Source organism: Protopterus annectens, chromosome 13.part0 (assembly GCF_019279795.1).
Source record: "Protopterus annectens isolate FY-2018-M chromosome 13.part0, PAN1.0, whole genome shotgun sequence".
Classification (NCBI taxonomy): domain Eukaryota; kingdom Metazoa; phylum Chordata; order Ceratodontiformes; family Protopteridae; genus Protopterus; species Protopterus annectens.
In genome coordinates, this window is record NC_056747.1 from 958,053,198 (window position 1) to 958,074,473 (window position 21,276).

Consider the following 21,276-nt stretch of genomic DNA (forward strand, 5'->3'; position numbering starts at 1 on the left):
ACATCATTGGTTTCTTCCCCAAGAGTCTTCTTCAGATTTGCAAGTGCTCTGCTGTGAGTGCTTATAGTATGTATTCTTTTGTAGTGCTTTTTTAATGCGTCCTATTTTTTTAATAGGAAAAATCAGATGTTAAATGTTCGTGGAGAGAAGATATCAGAGCAAGTATTGTATCAAGCATTGCAACATGCTGTGAAACTTTGGCCAGGAGCAGACTTGGTTGATTACTGCTATGCAGAGAGTAGTGTTCTGGGTATGTACAACTAACTGTATGAAATACTGTTTATGAAAAGCCGCCATGATTTATGGGTATTGTGATTGCCAAGTGCTTTGATTTTGAGTTTTATTTTATCTTTTTGATAACATCTGTATCCACTGACATCCAGTAACAGTAGACCATGTAACTTGCCACACAGTTTCTCACTAGCTTTCGGTGCTGTTCTGACTGCTAGATCTTACATGAATAAGTCCATCCACTTTAGAAGTAGGAATGGTCGATGAAGGTGTTACCCATTTTGGCTTCCATTGAGCTTTCCCAAGCTTGAACTCCTCGCTTCACTGCTGTAATGCAGCACGCTGCCGTCTCATCTGCAGATCTTGTTTGCTGTCAGACTGATCAACTAGTAGGGTTATTGTAGGCTCAAGTGATTCTTAAAACATAAGTAAAGAGATTTTAGTTTATTATTATCTTTAAAGGTACTACAGTAGTTTAGATTAGTTTCTATTGACTTTGACCTTTCTGAAATCTTGTTTGCATGTTGCCTTACTATTCATTTTCTTACTTGCTTCTAACTTGTGCTGTAACAATTGTAGTTAGAGATAGAAGATAAGGCCTCAGGCTTTAAACAGTGTGCGCAGTGCAGCCACAAGATCCCCCCCCCCGGATATGCACAGTATCTGCATTGTATGCCTGAGGTAGATCATTTTGTGGCCCAGTGTTACATTTGCAAGAAATATAGTGACAGAACTCTTCAAGAAAGGAAGAATAACCTTATATTAAAATAGCTGTTCTTACTGGATGGTAAGAGGAAAGAAAAAGGCAGGGTTAAAGATGATAGGCCACAGTAGGAAATGGACAGGATTTCTTTTTCCCCAAAGTAGGCAGGAAAGAACCTTACCCAGCTAGAACAGTTCAGTCAACTAGTACAGGAGATCAGCCATTCTCTGCTAGGGTTACCCAGCATAACTTGCTGATAATACCAGACCCTACTCTGAGATGAAGTCTGGGTAGATTCTGCTCAGAATTGGAGCTCCCTAGATACATGGATTCAAGGCTGTCTTCCTCCATATTGGTGAAGTCAGCTAGGTCCTTTCAAGAGTCCCTCTGTATATTTAGATTGGGAGAGAATGATGAAAGCCTTCATAGACTCAAATCAAGATGGTTGTCCTGTCTTCCCCCTCTGTATCTAAGGCAGTTAGGGAAGATCCTTTCCAAGTCACTTCATGTGCTCATTCCCTGGCCCCTGTTTTGGTGCCTTGAGCTTTGGAGCATACTATACGTTACTGTCAACATCAATGGGAATGCTTCCATTGGTACCAACACCTACTTTGGCACTGGTGACATTGACACTGACACTCTTGGTGCTTAGGTCCATTAGGCACTAGGTCATAAATGCTGACAGTTCAACACTGACATTGGTTCCAGTCTCATTGGTGCCATTTTTAGCATCAACTTTGATGGCATCTTTGCCAAAACCTGTCTTAATGGTAAGGTTTTTGTCACTACCACAATTAGGAACCCATGACTCGGTGTCAACTTCTTGGTTATCTACTTCAGTAGGGGGCCAATGACCTCAGCACTGTCAGGTGCAACTTTGTTAGCCAAGGCACAGAAATTGATGCAATTGTAACCACTTAGCCTATTGGATCCTAGAGTGGTTGCCTTGATGTTGGCCCCCCCTGCCACAAGGCACCATCTGATCTGAAGTCTTGTGCTATTCACCATCTTCCCAGAAGGACATTAGGGTGAATATCTTCCAAGGATCCAGAGTGTCTGGAGAAGAGTCCTTTTCTAAACATTCAGGTGAGCCCACTCAGAGTTTCCTCAGGAAATTAACACTTAAGAGATACTTGGATTCCCCACCTCACATAGACTTGTATGAATGGGAGGCCTCCCCTGCCCCCTCAGACTGATCCTTAATTTACAGAGATCCTAGAGATAATAGAAAAACTTGTGGAATTACAGGGAGAGAGGGGTATGTAATGTAGAATAGTATGAAAGTTAGAAGAGAGAGAAAGAGGGATAGCATAGATATTTTTATGGCGGCTGACTACAGTGGCAGTGCCAATGATTTTTGAGGTGTTCCTTTAAAGCTGCTTTGAATAATTTTGGGTTGGTAAGGGACCTTATCTCTTGAGGCAGTTTATTCCAGAACATGGATGGGTGGTAGCTATAAAGTTTACATCCAATTTTTGTTTTGTGTTCGTAGATTTGGAGTAACCTTTGGTTAGAGCTTCTTTGTTGTCTGGAGGGAGAGTAGTAGGAGATGAGTGGCACGAGCGTTGGACAATATGAAGGCAAGTAAAGGATAGAGTGAATAATGGAGAGCTGTGAGAGTAAAAGTTGGTGAGGTAGTTCTAACCAATTCATTAGTTTTAGTGAGATGCAGTGATGGGATTTATAGTTTTGATGTGCTGCAAAGCAAGCAAATTTTATTATAGGTGGTTTCAAGTTTGGTGAGAAGGGTAGAGTCAAGATTATTAAGGATCTGGGAGCCATACTTAAGACTGGGTAGGAGGTACGATTGGCATCAGAGGAAAGGAATTTTTTAGATCTGTAGAGGAGTCCGAGTTTTTGATTGGTCTTTTTGATACAGTTATTAATATGTATGTCAAATTTCAATTGATCATCTATGGTAATTCCTAAGAGTTTGGTGCTAGGATCAGCTTGTATGGAGGTGTTGTTAAGAGGTAGAAAAGTGAAAGTAGGTTTGATATAGAACAGATTTTTAGGGAGAAACAGTAGCAGTTTTTTTTTTTGATTGAGTATGAGTTGATTATCAGTTAGCTATGTTTCAATTGAGTTAAAGGCAGCTTGGGTGGCAGAATGGAGTTCAGAGAGGGAGCTGGCTATAGTAGTAATGGTTGAGTCATCAGCATATTGAACTAATGAAGTCTTGGGGGAGGAAGAGTAGAGTTTGTTCATGAAAATATTAGAGTAAAGGCCCTAAAATAGAGCCTCGAGGAACACCCATTCTGAGTGGTAGAGGTGGTGAGAGTGCGGACTACCATTTTACAGATTGGGTTTGATTGCAGAGGTAGCTAGAGAACCATGAAACAACTATCTTGTTGTCCTTGATGCTGGAGGAATCTTTTGATATATTTTTTTGTAATGGTCTGCAGAATAACTGTCTAGTACTTACATATGAACTTAAGGCTGTGGGAACTTCCTAAATGAATGTAGCCCTAGATGTAGAGGAAGTCTGCAAAGTAAGGAATTCCATAGCTCTTTCCTGGGTTATTTTTTTTTTACATCATCATTCAATCACAGTTGCAAAAGTGACATAGTTACAGCACTTTTCAAAGGGTTTTGTCACAGAATCCTCAAAGATACCCCAACAGTCCATCTCTGGTGGCAGTCAGGAATCAAATATTTCTCCATTTCAGAGTGTGACAGGCCATCACACAAGAACAATGTATTATGGAAATAATATACAGAGGCTGCATAATTCCATTCATTATTGGGGCTGCCTCACAACTGCCTTCTTTTCCACTGCAAGGCTTCACATCTCATCAAATGGAGGAGAACAAACTAGAGTTTGCAAACATCTTGAACAAATGAAATATCCAAGAGGACCTCAGTCCAAGAGGATCCAGGATTTATTCAAGGTTCTTTCTGCTTCTCAGAAAAATGAAGGACCTTAAATCTCCATTCTGAGCTTAAGTGACTTACACTTATATATGCAGAAAACAAAGTTCCAGATAGTCACTGTGCAGTCGATTTTTCCATGTCTTCAGGAAGGAGATTGAATGTTCTGTTTGAATCTTTAGGCTGTGTATCTGCATATGCAAATTGCCAAGACATCCAGGGAGTTCGTAGTGATTGGCTCCCACCCCTAAAGCATGTCATTTCAGACAGCCCTAATATCTGGTCTCGCAAAAGCCCACAGAGTATTCTCCAAGTGCATGGCTGTGGTGGCAGCTCACCTTAGACTGCAGAGTCAAGATTTTCCCATATGTAGATGACTGATTCTTAGCAGCTCCCCAGGGGAATATCTGATTCACACAAGGGGCTAGTTACTATTTCTGTTCTTGGGAATATCAATGAATACTTCAAAGTCCCAGTTGGATCCATTGCAGGCACAAGTATTAATAGGCTGCTTCTCGGGCACAGCAGCCAGATCAGTATGCCTCACTCCATAAAAGATTTATTCCCTACAAGCAGCAGTTCTACTAGTTTTGACACTTCCCATGCCAACAGCAGCCCTCGTTCTAAAGATTTTGGGTCTCATGGCTGCAACCATGTACTTAATTCCATTTGTGAGGTTTCACAGGAGAGTTCTACTGTAGACCTCACTGATCTCTGATGTTTTACTCTCTGAATCAGATTGTTCTTCTCCTTTGGTGGGTTCAACAGCATGACCAAGAAAATGGTTATCCTTTCTTCCCTTTCTTCTCCACAGTCAGTCACCATGGATACATAGCCACATGACACAGAAGGAGGCCTCTTTTCACATAAATGTACAGGTAGTGAGGGTGGTCCTGTTGTAATTGCAGGCCTTCAAGTGCCCTTGGGTGGAATTACAATTTATGCTGACAATACATCAGCGGTGTGATTCATCAACAAACATGGGAAATCATCTATTCCCTATATTGTGAGGCCATGAGGCTGTGGGGAATGGGAAATAATCTGCCATTGCTTACTGCTAGCAACATACATTTCAGGTCAGGCAATCTCTGTAACAGGCTTAGCAGATGCCTGTTGATGCCACATGAGTAGTCCCTCAGTCTGACAACAGCTTGTACGATATTCGACCAACGGGCAGAGCCATGCTGCAACCTGTTTGTCACCCTGACCAATTCCAAGTGCAGCATCTTCTTTTCCCAAATTCACTAGGGTCAGATAGGATTGTTTACACTAGTTCATCTGTGGTCTACAGGATTACTCTGCATATTTCCTCCTTTCCACCTCAAATTGACATTTTTTACAGAAGACCAACATGTGCAATGCTAAAGTCATTCTCATAACCCCATCCTGGCCCTGACAGGTACAGTTTCCTCTGTTGTGGCCTCACCTAAAAAAGAAATCCCTTAATTTATAGTATTAACCAGGTCTTTCCACTGTGTCAGACTAATTGCATAGTTTTTCTAGTTACATTGATGACCAGGGACCCTGCATATCTGCCATGGTTGGGTCAAATCTGCAGTGCAGCCCAAAAACCTTCTAGTAGAAAGATACGCAGAGGGAAATGGACAGAATTTTCTATCTGGGCTATTCAGAAAGGAGTAGACCATATTATTTCTGCAATTCTTCATTTTCTGACTGACATCTGTGACAAAGGATCTGACTTCTCCACCTTGTAAAACATTTAGAAGTTATTTCTGATGTATAGCAAGGGTTTAAACCATTATCTTTAGCATCCCCAAAGGTCTGTACAGCCTTTCTGAGAGTTGTTTTTCAGAGATACTGTTCCATTGTAGGATCTTAATTTTGTGTCTTAGAGAACCTGCCACCAGAGCAGAACTACAATATGTGTCTTGAAAAAATACTGTTTTTAGTGGAGGGTACATCAACTAAATAGGTTTCTGAGCTACAAGTCCTCTCCTGCCATTCTCCATATTTAGCTTTCTACAAACACTAACTTAACTTTTATGCCAAAAGTGACCTTGGACCTGAACCTATACCAGTCTATTAATCCTTTTGTGCTTTTCCCTGATTTCTCTAATAAGGGTGAATGCAGACTACATCATCAAGATATACACAGGCTGTTATGATACTGTTTACAGAACCATCAAATGCCATAGAAAGGATGATCTGTTTCTTTTGCTGTAGCAAGCCTAGGCCAAAAGTTGTCCATTCTGGCCAGGTGACTATTGGAGTTATTTTTTTTTTTTTTTTGCTTTGACTGTAGGTATAGGACTATCTCAAGCAAAGCAAAGCTCATTCAACAAGAGTCTTGTCTACTTCTCTGACTTTTTTCCAGAAATTCATATGTGGAATACATTTGTGCTGATGCAACCAGGACTTCACTACATACTTTTGCAAGGCAGTATAAGTTGAATGTTATCTCAAGATCTATGTTATCATTTGGCACCTTATTCTTTCAGGATATTATGTCATGATTCCACCAAAAAACTAGTAGTCTAGGGACTCTGTCCTAACTTTGAAGTGGACTGATCAGATCTTGTAAGGCATAAAAATTCTGTACTTATCATAATTTTAGATCTTAATAATCCCTGTCTGTCTATTTGAGTATCCTCTCCCACTGTCCTGTTTTTTACACTTAGCATACTTCTTCACAGGGACTTAATTGACTATACCTGTGCCCTTTATGGGGTATTGCTATTTGCTAATTGTAAATGTATAGGTATTTGAATATCTGTGACCTTTGGGCAAACTTAGATCTGAAGAAGATATGGAAGCACGGTGAATTATGGGAATAAGAGGGGGAGTAGGAGCTTGGGAAAGCCTTATAGATGCCAAAAAAGGTACTACCTGCAAAGACAAGTACTTCAAATAGAAAGTGGACAGGCGTGGATCATAACTAAGTAATGATATGGTAAGTACATTCATTTCTCGTAGCATCTTAGTGTTATAGCTTATTACTATGATGAGATGTTTTGTGGTTGAATAAAGATGCAGAGTATTTTACCTGAGTTTTTATGTTTCCTTAATGGTTTTCCTATTACTGACAATGAAAAAAAATACAACTTTGGAGTAGTTGCCATAAATACTGGGATACAGCTGCTGTGAGGAAGTTAAGGTCCTTAGATGGTATGTTGTAATGAAGGTCGCCATTCTGTTTAATTTTTTGTTTGCCAGCATCACAAATATTTGGGTTTGGGATGCAAATCTATATCACATTAGCTATCTATTATCACTTATTACCACGGGGCCAAGACTTTTTTACTCTGGTTGGTTCACTGGTAGTCTTAAGCTTTAATGGATGTTTGTTATCTTAAGTGTTACTGATCAGGTCTTACATACTGTGACAGATATAGCAGATGTCAGTGTTTTAACCCATTGTAGCCCACATATTTCTTTCTTTTGATATCAAGAATACAAGATTGCAGCTGAGTAAGACCTTTCTCTGTCTCAAAAGTTTTACCAGAAGTATGACACCAGGTTGGCTAAGAACAGTTCATATTCTAATGGGATTCTAAAGATAATTCTATAGGCGGCAAGTTTATAATGAAACTATTAAAGTGGTAGAGAGCACTATAGACAGAATTAAGGTGTGATTTGCAGGACATTTGACTACTAACGGATGCTCTAAGTAGTTTTGGTAGGAAGGAGTTTGAAGCCAAGCATTTAGGATATGAATTTTTGGAGCAGACTCTAAGAATGGAAACTGTTAGGAAATATTAAATCCGTTGGGAATCTTGTTTACTTGGAAACAGGCTGTTTCACACACACACACAAAATGAAGGGCTTGTGGGTCACTGGGTGTGCAGGTATATCACCAGTAGTGATGGTAGTAGCTATATAGCATTTTAAGTAAATTATTTTTATTTGAAAAAAATAAATGTAAAGTGCACAACTTCCACAGAAGATTTGTAAGTATAAAAAATTGGGCAAAAACAGCAAGATGGGACCACCATGGCTCCAGTATTTATTTACGGAATGCTTTGGCAAAGCATATTGCTGTTTTTAACTTTATAGTTCTACAGTGTGTACATAAGAATAAGAGAGGGGGAAATTTAAATAACCATCTGGAGTCCATTGAGTTGAAATGGATCCTTCGACTATGTGCCCATATTCATCCTGGTCTCAATAACTGTGTCAGTATAAAACCTGCACTGGAGGCGTGGCACGGTCCATTAAATGAATAAATACATTTTTACTAAATAAATAAGGAAACCAACCTTTTGGTTGATGGGGTCCTATGCCTTGCACTTTAAAGTTATTTTAGTTTCTATTAATTGATTGTCTTAATTGATTAATTGATTCTTGTTATCCTAGTTAATGGTCAGGATATATTGTTGTTTAAACTGTGGTATTTGCTTTCTTTGTGAGATCTGATGGTGTGAGTTGTTCACGTGAAAGCGCTTATCCTGTTTTTACTCCATGAATAAATGCTGGATTTTAGAGCCCTGGTGGTCCTATCTTGCTGTTTTTGCCTGATTATTTTATTTATTTATTTTTTCTGGGTGTGGACTTTTGGGCAGCAGTTTGCACTTTCATATTTACATTAAGTATAAGAAATTCCATTAACAAACTTTCATACCATATTCAGAATGCACTTATGAATCAGCTAACTTTTTTTTAATAAAGGAGGAGCCTTGCAATAAAAAAACATACACTTTTACACAAGTGGCTAATCCCTGGCAACAGAAATGAAAGCATAACTGTAGTTGCCACCTACTCTGTTTGGCTTAGTACAAAACAACTATAATCTATATAACAATAAATATAGTAATAATAATCCACCTTGAGGAAACAGTGGTGCTCCCAACCCCGCAAGTATCCATTAAAATGGAAAGGAAATTAAAAATAAAAAGAACACTAAAAAAATGAAACCCACACTGAAGAGGATCCCGGTGTTCTAAGAAATCCTTAGCATCTTTTTTGCAGAATCATCTTAAGCTAATCCCTCTTCCCTCCACCCAAATGTAAAGCATAATTCAATTTGAGTTATCAGGCCCATTTACATTTTCACTTTTCCTCCCCTTTAACTGTTCTCCGTGTCCTTTTTCTAAAATCAGCTGTAGTCTTTCCCAGCTATCGAGCACATCCTGTTTTACTGTTATCTTCTGGCAGGTGTACTTTCCAGTACATAGTGATAAACTTTATACAACCACCCATTACCACAACTTCTGTCAATATCACAATTCTCAATGTACCCAAACATCAGGAATTCATAGTCTGTCTACCTTAACACTATTCACAAATCTTTCTCATTTCTACACACAACTTTTATATCTAATGGTAGACTCACAATTTGAGGTACTTGCCCTCTTCCCTCAAACCACATCAACAAAAGTCGACCTCTTTCCTCCATGTCTTACATACAGTCACATGGCTAAGATGCCACTTATGCAGATTCCTCAGACTCCTTTAATACCACTCCCAAATTTCTGAATTCAGCAGTTGTATTCCATTCCTCTGCCCATTCCCCCATCCATATCAACCCCTTACCTACTTATTTCTCAATCTCAGTTTGCTGACTTTTCCAGCTCAGATAAATAAACACAGCCAGTTTATCCCCTCTCCTGTGCTGAAGTTAGCCTTCTGCATGTGAAATGCCCAGCTTTCCTTTGTTCATTTTCTAACCATATGCCCTTTTTGCCCCTGAATTCCTTATTGAAACTTTTGAATAACATACCCTCATTATCTACTAATAAAATCAAAAAAATCTCACTACCTCTCCTTTCACAAGTCCTAGAACATATGGTATTACAACCTTTTCTACATGTCCTGACAAACAAGCGTTGCTGATACAGAATGTCTGCTAGCATCCCAGCACCCCTGAACATCACAAAGAGCCTAAAAGTCTAACGTAGTGTTGCACACTAGTGCATAGCTTTCAGTGTTAGGGCATCTCCAACTCTCTTCCAGCTTTTGTGTCCCTAATGTACCTTTACCTACTCTCTTTCACTTCTGTCTGTAGATACTTTACGCAAAGGGACTGTAGTGTCTTAACTACCTTTTCTCTATACCACTGGGACATGTTGCAGCATATCTGTAATATGTGGAAGAACCATCATTCTCACCATCGCTGTCCTCCCTGCTAAGCAGTGTACTTTCCCAGCCAATTTATTTAATAATTAAAACTCTCTGCTTTGATAGAAACTTCATCCGTTAATGTGGGATATACCAATACTGCCAGATATGTGACCCTTCTCTGTCTTATGACTAGCACTTCAAGTTTTTTTGGTATGGTCTGGCCTTCTGGAATTACAACAGAGTTTGTCTCATGGAATAATGATCTAAATTCTGTCAATGATTCTAAACTCTTCTAAAACCCCAATGACATTTCTTTCTTGCACTGAGGCAAAACTTTGCAAACAGCAACAAGATTTTTATTGATAAAGTTTTGAACCAAATAATCCCCAGTTGGGAAGATGCATAGCCATCTGGGCTGGCACCTTGGTTATCAGTGGAAATAAAAGAAGTGATAGCAGGCACCATATCCCATACCTCTTTTATAGCCACCACGTCAGAGACACTCCTTTTAACTGCCACCATTAATGCAAAATTCTTGTATAGTGCCATGACAATTGTAATAAGCACCTCTCTTAAAACTCTTTCCAAGAATGCCCAGCTTTTCTGTATCGAAAGTGTTTTTGTGTTAGATTAACTAATGCTCACTGACCTGATCCTGGTATATTATGCAGTCTGCATAAAATGTAATAGCAATCTCTAGTCATCCTTGGATCTTGTACTTTAAACATAATCTACCTGTGGTACCCTATGTAATTTTAGAATTACCTTTTGTAACTGTACCAGTAAAATGTTTGCATAAATTTGTGCTTCTGCATTAATGATGGAAATTGGCTTATAACTTGCTGGGTCTTCATGTCCCTCTTTTCCCTTAGATAGCAGCTTCTTCCAAGGAAGGAGGGATACTTATTTCAGCCATTATTTCGTTAAACATTAATATCAAATGTTCTATCTGTGGTAGCCCTACCAGTTTGAATAACTTACAGGAAATTAATGTAATCCACATGCCTCTCACAGTTTCATTTTACTTACACCATTGCATACCTCCAGTTTTGTTAAGGCACTTCCTAAAAATATTAAATGTGATGTTGTCCTATCTCACCTTCATTCTTCACTGGTTCAGAACCAATCCTCAGTTCTGACTCGGCCTTATACTAAAGCTTGAGGTCTTCCACTAGATCATGGCTGTATCCCTATCCCATCATGCCTTAGGAAAGCTTCCCAGATCTCGTTTGCCGCTAAACAAGATCGGGTGCTTACATATTGGCTCTGGCTAAGTGAGAAATTTCTTCTACCTTTTCAATATCTAGCAATTAGAGTTTTATTAGATATTCAGTAAGTTTAGAGTGTTCACTGTTGTGCTTTTTTGCTTCTGGCCATCATTTTTCCTCTAGACCTTTGTTTCCTTCCCCTATCCCGGTTTTAATTTACTGTTTTAAGCCCATTTTAGTTAGAGGGCTTCCTTCGGTATAATTTAAATAGAATACAAGCTCATTTAACTTAGAAAGTCTTAAGTGAATTATTTACTTCTGTTTTCCCATTTAACTTAAAGCGTCAGCTTGTTTGAGTTGGAGGGCTAGCTTTGTCCCCCCCCCCCCGTTTAACTTAGGCAGCTTCGTTTACGTTAGAGAACTGCCTCCCCCTTTTCTGCTGTAATTGTTAAAATTGTTCTTTGGTGTTCTTCCTGTTGTTTTATATATATATATATATATATATATATATACATATATATATATATAATGTGTGTGTGTGTGTGTGTGTAAAATATTATAGTGCTAGCATTGTTTTTTTTTTTTTTTTGCTGTAGTGTTAAGCTGTTATCATAATTGTTGTTACTGTTGTTATTGAGTGCTGTATACAAGAATGTCTAAGAAACATAAAGAAACTAGATCCCCTAGGTTCAAAAACTGTGGAAAGTGTAGCCAGAAAATGTCTATCACTTATGGTCACACTGTTTGTGTATACTGCCTTGGGGCAGTTCATTTACAAGAAACCAGTGCCTTTTGTCACTTATTCAGCCATAGAGTGCTGCTTGAGAGAAAAAATAAACTTATTGTGAGAGGTTTACTGTAGGCCCCTTCTCTGAAGCACTTGAAGAAGAGCAGGGCAGTTCAAAATCAACCAAGTCTCCTTCCTCAAAGTCTGACAAATCGGGAAAGAGGTCATTTTCTTCTTCTGGTCAATTGGAGCCAGCTAAGAAATTGTCAAAAGTGGCATTACCAGAACCGAAGACTGCTGGGCCCAAAAAATCTCCTTCATCAGCTCCTTCTGTGTCGGTGCAGATGGAGTTTCAGTTACGGAGCCGGTCCCCGGAATTGGAGCCAGTTTCTCCAACCTTGAGATCTCCTCTGCTGCAGCCAGCCAGTTCTCCTGCTCCCTCTTCTCGGTCCCCCGGGAGCCTTTCTGATGATGACGTGGATCGTGTGGTGCAGAGGCTTTTAAGGACACCAGTGCTTGCCATACTGCTGTTGGCCCCAACCCAGAGGGATTCGGAACAGACCAAGACTATTCCTTCAACATTGATTCCTCCACTGAGTTGACCTAGGACCTCAGAGCCAGAATGTCTGTAACCGATTGTAGTGGAACCGTCTGTGCCAAGACCTATCCCAGGATCTTTGGACCCGACTTTGGCTCCAACATCTTTGGTTCCATCTGAACCTGAGGAGTCTAGGAGCTGACGCTCTCTAGTTGGGTCTGGGAAGGAGAGTCAGATCGGACACTTGTCAGATCTGAACTTGCCTCTCGGGGCTTCGGTGAAGGTGAGCTCGGCTCCTACATCAGCCTCAGAGCCAACCCACTTGGTTCCGGGGATGCCTTCTGGCTCTTCAGAGCCGGAGATTTCTTCGGACCAGGGGCTGGGGGCTTTTGAGGTGATGAGGAGAGTGCTATCTCTACAGACAGCTCCGCTATCAGGTCCTAACATTCTTCCCCCTAAGGCACTGGAGTCTGTCTCAGCACCACACCATCCACAGACACATGGAGACCCTAGGCCTCAGGATGCCCCATTGGGTGAACCCCTGTCTTCCAAAACCTCTCCAGAATACCATTCTGAAGAGGTCCCTCATAAAGGACTTTGCAAGAGGAAACATTTAGACTCCCCAGAGGAGTCAGTCAGTTCTGATACAGACCTTGATGAGTCAGAAGGACCCCCACGGTCACCCTCTGAGTATGTCTCCTGTGCTGACATCCTGGAAATTCTTAAACAGAGAAGTGGCTGGAAGTCCATCAACCCTTCTGAGGAAGAGTCTGTATACCTGAAGGCTTTTGGATCTCAACCTTCTGCCACTTGGGTGTCTCTGCCCTTCGACACGCTCATGGAATTAGTTAGTCGAAAGGAGTCTGAGTCGCCATACTCAGTGGAACCTGTTCCTTGGAGGCCAGACAAGTTTATTACTGCACCATCAGACAAAGATTTTCCTACCAAGGATGTTCCAGTAGATGCTATGGTGATGGTGGCAGCAGCCACCAAAAATGAACTTTCAGATACATCCTCATCTGTCCATCTGCCGAACAAGCAATCTTGTACGATGGACAGATATGAAAAGTGCACATTCTCTTCAGTGATGTTTGCACTCAGATCACTGAATTATCTGACGCACTTTACTAGGCTACAGAGAGATCACCTAAAGGAGCTAGGGGACACTCTCCAAGGTTCAGTAGCTGGAGAAGTAGCAGACAAGGTTTCCTCTCAGCTCTCCACCTTAAACTCTGTGGTTAACTCTTCCATGAGGCTCATTTCTTATGCAGTAGATGGAGCGAGTAGAGAAGCAGGTTCAGGAATTTTCCTAAGGAGACATTCCTGGATACACTTGTGTGACTTTGTGGAACCCTTTAAATCTTCCTTTTTGAATGCCTCGTTTGATGGCTCATCCTTGTTCGGGCCAAAAGTCAGGGACACACTAACCAGGTGTGAGCAAGAAGGAAAAACTCTCTCTGCCATAGGAGTCCATTTTACCCAAAAGGTCAAAAGGAAGCAAAAATGTTGTTCTGAAAATCAGAGAGTTTTTCAGGACACGCGTGGTGATATTTCCTCCAAGGGCAGAGGGGAAAACAGTAATGGACGACACCATCCATGTGGTGGAGGGGATCTGCAAAATCAGAGCGACAGGGAGTCATTCCATGGTAAGCCCTTTCAGCGCTCCTGAAAGGAGGCCCATCAGTCCCTCTCTGGATGCAGTCGGGGGTCACTTATCTTTGTACCCAGAAGCCTGGCTAGAAATAACAAAAGACAAGTGGGTATAAAGTATCGTATCCATAGGCTACTCTATACCCTTTTCCTTCCCCATCCCAAACATAAAGAACATCCCGGATGTTTCACCCAGTCAGAGGGAACAAGAAACTCTAGAAATTCAAAAGTTGTTGGACAAAAGAGTCATCCAGACAGTCTCCGCAGACCAAATAGGATCCAGAACTTACTCAAGGTTCTTTTTAGTGCCAAAGAGAACAGGGGACTGGAGACCCATACTGGATCTCAGCAGATTAAACAAATCAGTAAGAAAAACAAAGTTCCAGATGATAACACTGCAGTCAGTATTCCCCTTTCTGGGAAAAGAAGATTGGATGTACTGTATAGACCTCCAGGATGCATACTACCACATAAAAATGGACAGGCCATCCAGAAGTCATCTGCACTTTTGGCTGGGAGCCAGTCACTACCAGTTTCGGGCTCTGCCCTTTGGTCTCACTACAGCTCCCAGAGTGTTCACCAAGTGTATGGCAGTGGTCATGGCTCACTTGAGATGTTTCCATATCTAGATGACTGGCATCTAACCTTCACCACCAAGCATCAACTAGTAAAAGCAAGAGACACCACATTACATCTCTGCTCTCATCTAGGAATCACAATAAATTATGAAAAATCTGCCTTGTTGCCTTCTCAGCGTATCATTTTTTTATAGGAGCAGATCTAGATACAACAAAAATTATGGCAAAACATCCCCAGAAAGAGTTCTTAAACATTCTTTCCAGGAAAAAAGTACAGGCAAGAACAGTCCTGAAAGGCTTGGGAACCATGGCAGCAGCAATAAACTTAGTTCCATTAGCACACCTGCCCATGAGTATTCTGCAGTGGCTACTGTTCACTCGGTGTTCCTTGCAAGAACTTCCCATGTCCTACCAAATTTCAATAACAGAATCTTGCAGGAAAGATCTTCACTGGTGGCTTCACTCCACTCATGTGACATCAGGTCGACCCTTTGTTTTTCCACAGCCATTAGCCACAGTAACCATGGACACTTCCCAGATAGGGTGGGTGGGGGCATTATCTGGGAAGAACAGTCCAAGGCACTTGGCAGGATCACGAGGCCCATTTGTATATCAGTGTCCTAGAGATGAGAGCAGTACTTTTAGCGTGCAAGTATTTCAGGACTGTCTTCCACTGGGTACTATTGTAATACAGACGGACAACATGTCAGTTGTTTGGTACATAAACAAAGAGGAACCAAGTCCTACCCCCTTTGTTGAGCGGCCCTGAGAATATGGCAGTGGGCGACCTCCTCCCAGTGCTTTCTGATAGCAGCGCACATCCCGGGGAAATCCAGCGTGATAGCAGACAAACTCAGCAGAGCGATCCTGATGCCTCACGAGTGGTCCCTAAAACAGAAAGTGGCGGAGATGATTTTCTGCAAATGGGGCCAGTCTTGCTGCTACCTTTTTTGCCACGTCCATAAATGCCAAATGCAGCAGCTTTTATGCCCTAATCCCCCCTCTGGCAGAGTCACCAAGGGAGGCATTTTTACACGATTGGACCTCAGATCTCCTCTACGCCTTACCTCCCTTTCCATTGATACCCAAAGTTCTCCAGAAAGCCAGCTCATTGGAAAGGAATTTAATGCTCATTGTTCCAAACTGACCTTGTCAAATCTGGTTCCCCTTCCTTTGGCCTCATCTCCAGGAGGAGCCATGGGTTCTGGACCCAGGTCCAGACCTTCTGACTCATGCATCAGGGATGCTCCATCCCTCTCTTCAAACCCTCAAATTGACAGCTTGGCTGCTCTGATTCCAAACATAGCCAGGCTTCCTAACCTTTCTTCATCTGTGAAACATACCTTGATCTTGTCCTGTAAGGCTTCAATGAGAAAATTATACATGAGCAAATGAAAAAGATTTTTTTCCTGGGGATTAAATAACCACATTGATCCCTTTTCTGCACCTATAGTTTCCATTCCTGAATTTTTGACAAAGCTATTCAGTGAAGGCGCAGCTGCAGCTACTATTCAAGCCCAGTAAGCAGAGATGTCTAATTTTCATATAAGTGAATTGGGCCCAAATCTCACAGAATATGCAGAGTTTTTATGAAGGGCACTATTTTATTAAGACCACCCATTAATACCCCTCCAGGACCTTGGGACCTAAACATTGTTTCATCCCATTTGATTCTCCCCTCTTTGAACCTGCATCATCCTGTGATCTAAAGTTTTTAACATGGAAAACAATTCTGTTGATTGCCATCACTTCTGCTAGAAGAGTTTCAGACCTGCAAGCATCATCTATAAAGCCCCCTCCCACGTGCTTTTCCACAAAGACAGAGTATCCCTTCGAACAAACCCATCTTTCTTACCAAAAGTTTGCTCAGAGTCTTAACTTAAATCAATCCAGTCTTTTTCCCTAACTATGGCAACAAGGCAGAATATTTACTACACCAACTGGATGTACATAGACAATTATGTTTCTACTTACATAGGACAAAGGACTTTAGAAAATCTGACCAATTATTTGTTTCATTTTCAGACTCTAAGAAAGGTGCTCCTGTATCTAAAGTCACACTTTCAAAATGGCTATTAGATTGTATTACTTTTACCTAAATCTCACAACAGAGATCTTGCCTTTAAAGTCGAAGGCCATTCTAGAAGAGCGATAGCAACCTCTTCGGCCTGTCGAGCTAGACTACCAGTTTACACTATTTGTGCTGCAGCAACATGGTCAAGGCCTCATACCTTTATCACTCATTACAAAGTGGATTTGGCCTCTAGGAACAGGGTCTCCTTTGGGTCCACTGTTCTGAGGAATATTCTCCTGTGAGCCATCCAAGAAATATGGTGCTAGGGATGCTGTCCCAACCAGTGAAGAATGAAGGTGAGATAGGACAACATCACATAAAGAAGTTATGTACTCACCATAACGTTCCATGTGTGTTGTCCATCTCACCTTCGTTCTTACATCCCACCCTCCTTTCCCCAGCCTTTGACTCCTGGAGGACAGAGCGGTCATTTGTTCTCCGACCTTCCTCATTGCTGTACAAGTTTAGATAAGTTTTATTGTTACCTACTGTTATATCAGCAAACAAGATCTGGGGAGCTTTTCTAGGGCATGATGGGAAAGGGATACAGTCATGAGCTAGAGGAAGACCTCGAGCTTTAGTATAAGGCTGAGTCAGAACCAAGGATCAGTTCTGAACCAGTGAAGAATGAAGGCAAGATGGACAGCACACATGGAAAATTATGGTGAGTACATAACTTCTTTTATTCACCTCCCAAGCTTTTGATGTTCTCCTATGCTTATCTAGTGTGGTCAACTCCCTCATCTTTCCCCACATAGTGTAAAGCCCTTATAAAAGCTTACAAGTGCATCCAATATCATCTCATTGAGTTTAACTGTAGGGACGACATGCAGACTCCTCACAGAGGGCACCCCAGCTGAGAATTCAACTGGAGAACCTCTTGCTGTAAGACAACAATGCTAACCACTGCACCAACCTAGCCACCTTCTTTACGCTTGCCAAGGAAAGACATATTACGGCTCCCAGTGAGAAAGCTAATGTTTTCATATTGGCTAAAGCTAGGATGCGGAAGGACTTAGCAAAAAAGGTTGGATTTGTTCTAGTGTGTAAGAGAAAAAGTAGGATCAGAAGCTGGTGAGGTTTTTAAAGAGAGAAAGAAGTCCAGAAAAGAAAGTAAGAAGGTAGGAAAACTGAAATAGTTCTTTGCATTAGTTTTCTTAAAAGAGAAGGAAAGACAGATGCTGACTTCTGTGGGTGGCAGGAGATGGATAAGGGTAGAAAAATAACCTGTGACTGAAGGACAGTAAAGCCCAAAGCCTCTAATAAGTTTCCACCAAAGATTTTCTGAAAACTTTATGTTTTATGTATCCCCAGGAGCTACAAACTGGTAGTCTTAACTTCCGTTTTGGGGGAGAATAATGGAGACAGAACTTAAAAAAAGGCTGTTTCAAGTCCTGGAAGAAAAATTTCTCCAGGATACCAGCCAACATGGATTCACTCATAGAGAATCATGACAGATGAGCCTGATACTTGTTTTACATCTATGGGAGAAATGGATATAGGAATATTGTCAGTGTGATGTACTGGATCTTCAATAAGATCTTGATCTTAGTCCCACGTAAGGTGTTTCTGTATAAACTGGAGGGGGGGGGGAGTATGGTGAATACCTAGATGGAAGGAAAAAATAGTAAGGGGCATAGTGCAGGAGATACTGATAATATTTATCTGAGGACTGTGACTAGGAAGTGTGTAGTAGTAGTTGTTAGTCCCAGGACTAGCGCTTTCCAGCATGTTCTTATCTGATATAGTGATTGATGTATACAATAGGAAAGATCTCTTTGTTGATGACATTATGATAGATGTAACTTTTGGGAGATGGGTGGCTAGTGGAACTATTCTATATGGGCAAATAAAAGCCTAGCAACTAGGGTGGATAAGGGTGGAGAACATTTAAGGTCTTCATTTTTATTAGCAGCAGTTTAGGAAAATGTACTGATGTTGGAGATCAGTTTTAAGAACCAAAGCAGGAAAAAAGATGCTGTGATAACATTCAGAACCTCAATACATTATCTGGACCAAATGAAAAAGCTGCAGCCATGACCAAAGGAATGGCAGAATGCTTACTATAGTGGATAGACTACAGGAGCAGGGAGGTTTACTGCCACTTACAGGGCAATTGTCAGACCTTAGATGTTATACCACATCCACATTTGGAGACTGTACAAGGAGGAGGAAATACAAACCTTTGTGAGGGGACAGAAGGAGGAAACCATAATGGTGAAGGGAATGTAAGAGAGAACTTTTGAAGAGAGGCTTAAAGTGTTAAGTTTATTCACTGTAATGGAAAGGATGAGACGGGCTTTGTGAGTTGACTGCACTTGGCTAAAAATTGGACACAGGAGACAGAGTATATATGCAAACAGAGGGAAAGTAAAAAAGCACTGTTCCACAGAAAGGCTGTTTGACAGATGGAGTGGTAGTAAAAGCAGACCAGCAGGCATTTAAGAAGGCAAGGGACAGTTGGAGAAAAAAGTGAAGAGGGAAACAGCGGCTGCTTATCACTACCACAATGCTTATGCAGACCAAGGCAGATTATCCACAGGCAGTGGTGCCTTGTGCCTAACAGTCAGTTTACAATCTCAAACAAGCCCTGGCTGTTGTTCCTTTGCATTGTTTGGTCCATTCATCCATCTATCCACAACCCCCTTTTCCCCATTTGTGCACATGGAGTTGAGGTGTCACTTCAACAGTGACAAACGTGTATATTTTGATTAGGACAAATGTAGATTTAGCCTTTGCCTTGCTTGATGACCATTATGAAATCAGTTTCAAATACTTAATCTGTGTTTCTTGTGAATTAAGAGCTTCATTCCAGATAACTTCTTTTTTGACACAGTGTGTGGTTATATATTATTATGGACATGAGACCCCATGTTTATTTTTTTCCCAGTGAACAGAGGGCAATGTTATAAACAAATAACTAAAACACTCTTGCCAATGCCACTCGGAGATGGGGAGAGCGTATATAACTACCAAGTAAAATTCAATGATAGACAAAATAAAATAACAAGATGAGACTGTCGAAACTAAACTGTTCATGGATAAAAACATTTTTGGGTGAAGTTAATCACATAAGGTTTAATGTATAAAATCTCTTACACACTTGAAACAGTAATGGTTGAGGGCTTTCGTCTACAAACATCAAAAGTAGACTTCCTTAGAATCAAAATGTAACAAGAATGGCAGCAGGTAGTTTTATCCACACATCAATTAACAAGTAATTAAAAACTCCACCCAGCAATACAATAAGCCTCAACTCTTAAAGGAAACACAAAAAATAGTACAGCAAAATCAACGTGTGAAACTGTTATTTAAAAATGATACATTGTAACTAATCACCATGTATTAAGGCAGATAACTACAGTCAAACACTCAAGTTTAAGGACACTACTAACAGAGATGTTTTAATTAAGGCTAGGGAGGGTCTTGGGAATTCAGACGCAACTGCCACAATAGTTCTTTTAATTGTAAAACAGTCTCAATTGGACCACCACAGGGATTCATAAAAACTCTTTCTAAAATGGCAAAACTGAACTCAAAGTCTGGACAATGCAAAAGAATGTTTATGTAGAACATTGTTGGTATTTTTATGTACATCATTCACATGCTCATATATTCTTTGTTTTAAAGATTTGTCTGTTTTACCAATATAATATAAGCCGCAGGGGGTACAACAAACAATATATATCACTCTAGTGGATTCACAGTTGCACCTATCTGCCAGTTTCACTCTGATTTCAGATGGGCCCAAAGTAATCTCACAGGCTTCTAAAATAAACTTACAGCCACATTTCTGCATTCCCTCATCCTGTGTCATGTTCACAGTTTGTTGGTACTCAGTTTCTTGAGATTTCTACCCCTTTTAAACATGACACTTGGCTCTTGTCCCAATAAATGCAACAATTCTCTGTCAGACTGGAACAATGACCAAAATGTATTAATAATTTCTCTAACTTCATAAGTTAAAGGATGGTATTCCAAAACTAAACTTATTGTCAAGTCAGTCTCCCTGGAGATAACCACAGTTTGTTCAGGCTGTCTTAAAATGGGACTGAACCTAGAAGCACGGTTAGCCAAGATTTTTGCCTAATCTCATTGACAAAAAGTGGGGGATATCCCCTTTCTGCAAACTTCTCTACCAAGACTGCACACTCCTTGTCAAAAACTAAATAGTCTGAAATCATTCTGAATAAATGGACGAACTGACTCCTAACCAGAGACTTCTTTTGGAACGTAGGGTGTGAGCTATTATAATGCAAGTAGGCATTGGAGAACGTGGGCTTCCTATAAATTGTAGACTTGAAAGATCCATTGTCTTTGTAAATGGTAACATCAAGGTAGTTGGCAGACGAGTATGAAGACAATGTGAGTAAATCTTAAAAAAGAAGTAGAAGCATTTATTGAAACCCAAAAACTTGTCTGACCTACTACCCGAGTCATAAACATAACATCCAGGTAACAGACGTAATCTAACCAACAAGTTTTGTAAATTAATTTAAACAGAATATTCTGCTCAAAAGCCAGGGGCGGCCCATGCTATTGGACTGCCGGACTGCAGCCCCCTCAACTGAAAACAATAAATAAAAAAGGAAAAAAAAGAAAAAAAAGTTTTTAAAAATTCGCGGACTTCGTGCATGCGCAGTAGTCCAGACTACTGCGACTCTTATGCACATGCTCC

At 40.7% G+C, this 21,276-nt stretch overlaps 1 protein-coding gene across 2 annotated transcripts in view; it reads left to right on the forward strand.

The window, feature by feature from the left end:
- Positions 1-21,276, forward strand: part of GHDC (GH3 domain containing) — a 903,895-nt gene that overhangs the window by 441,936 nt on the left and 440,683 nt on the right. For both annotated transcript variants that reach the window (XM_044054723.1, XM_044054722.1), the window contains exon 7: positions 117-250. In XM_044054723.1, the coding sequence (XP_043910658.1) occupies positions 117-250 (134 nt within the window). The remainder of the gene's footprint in view (positions 1-116; positions 251-21,276) is intronic.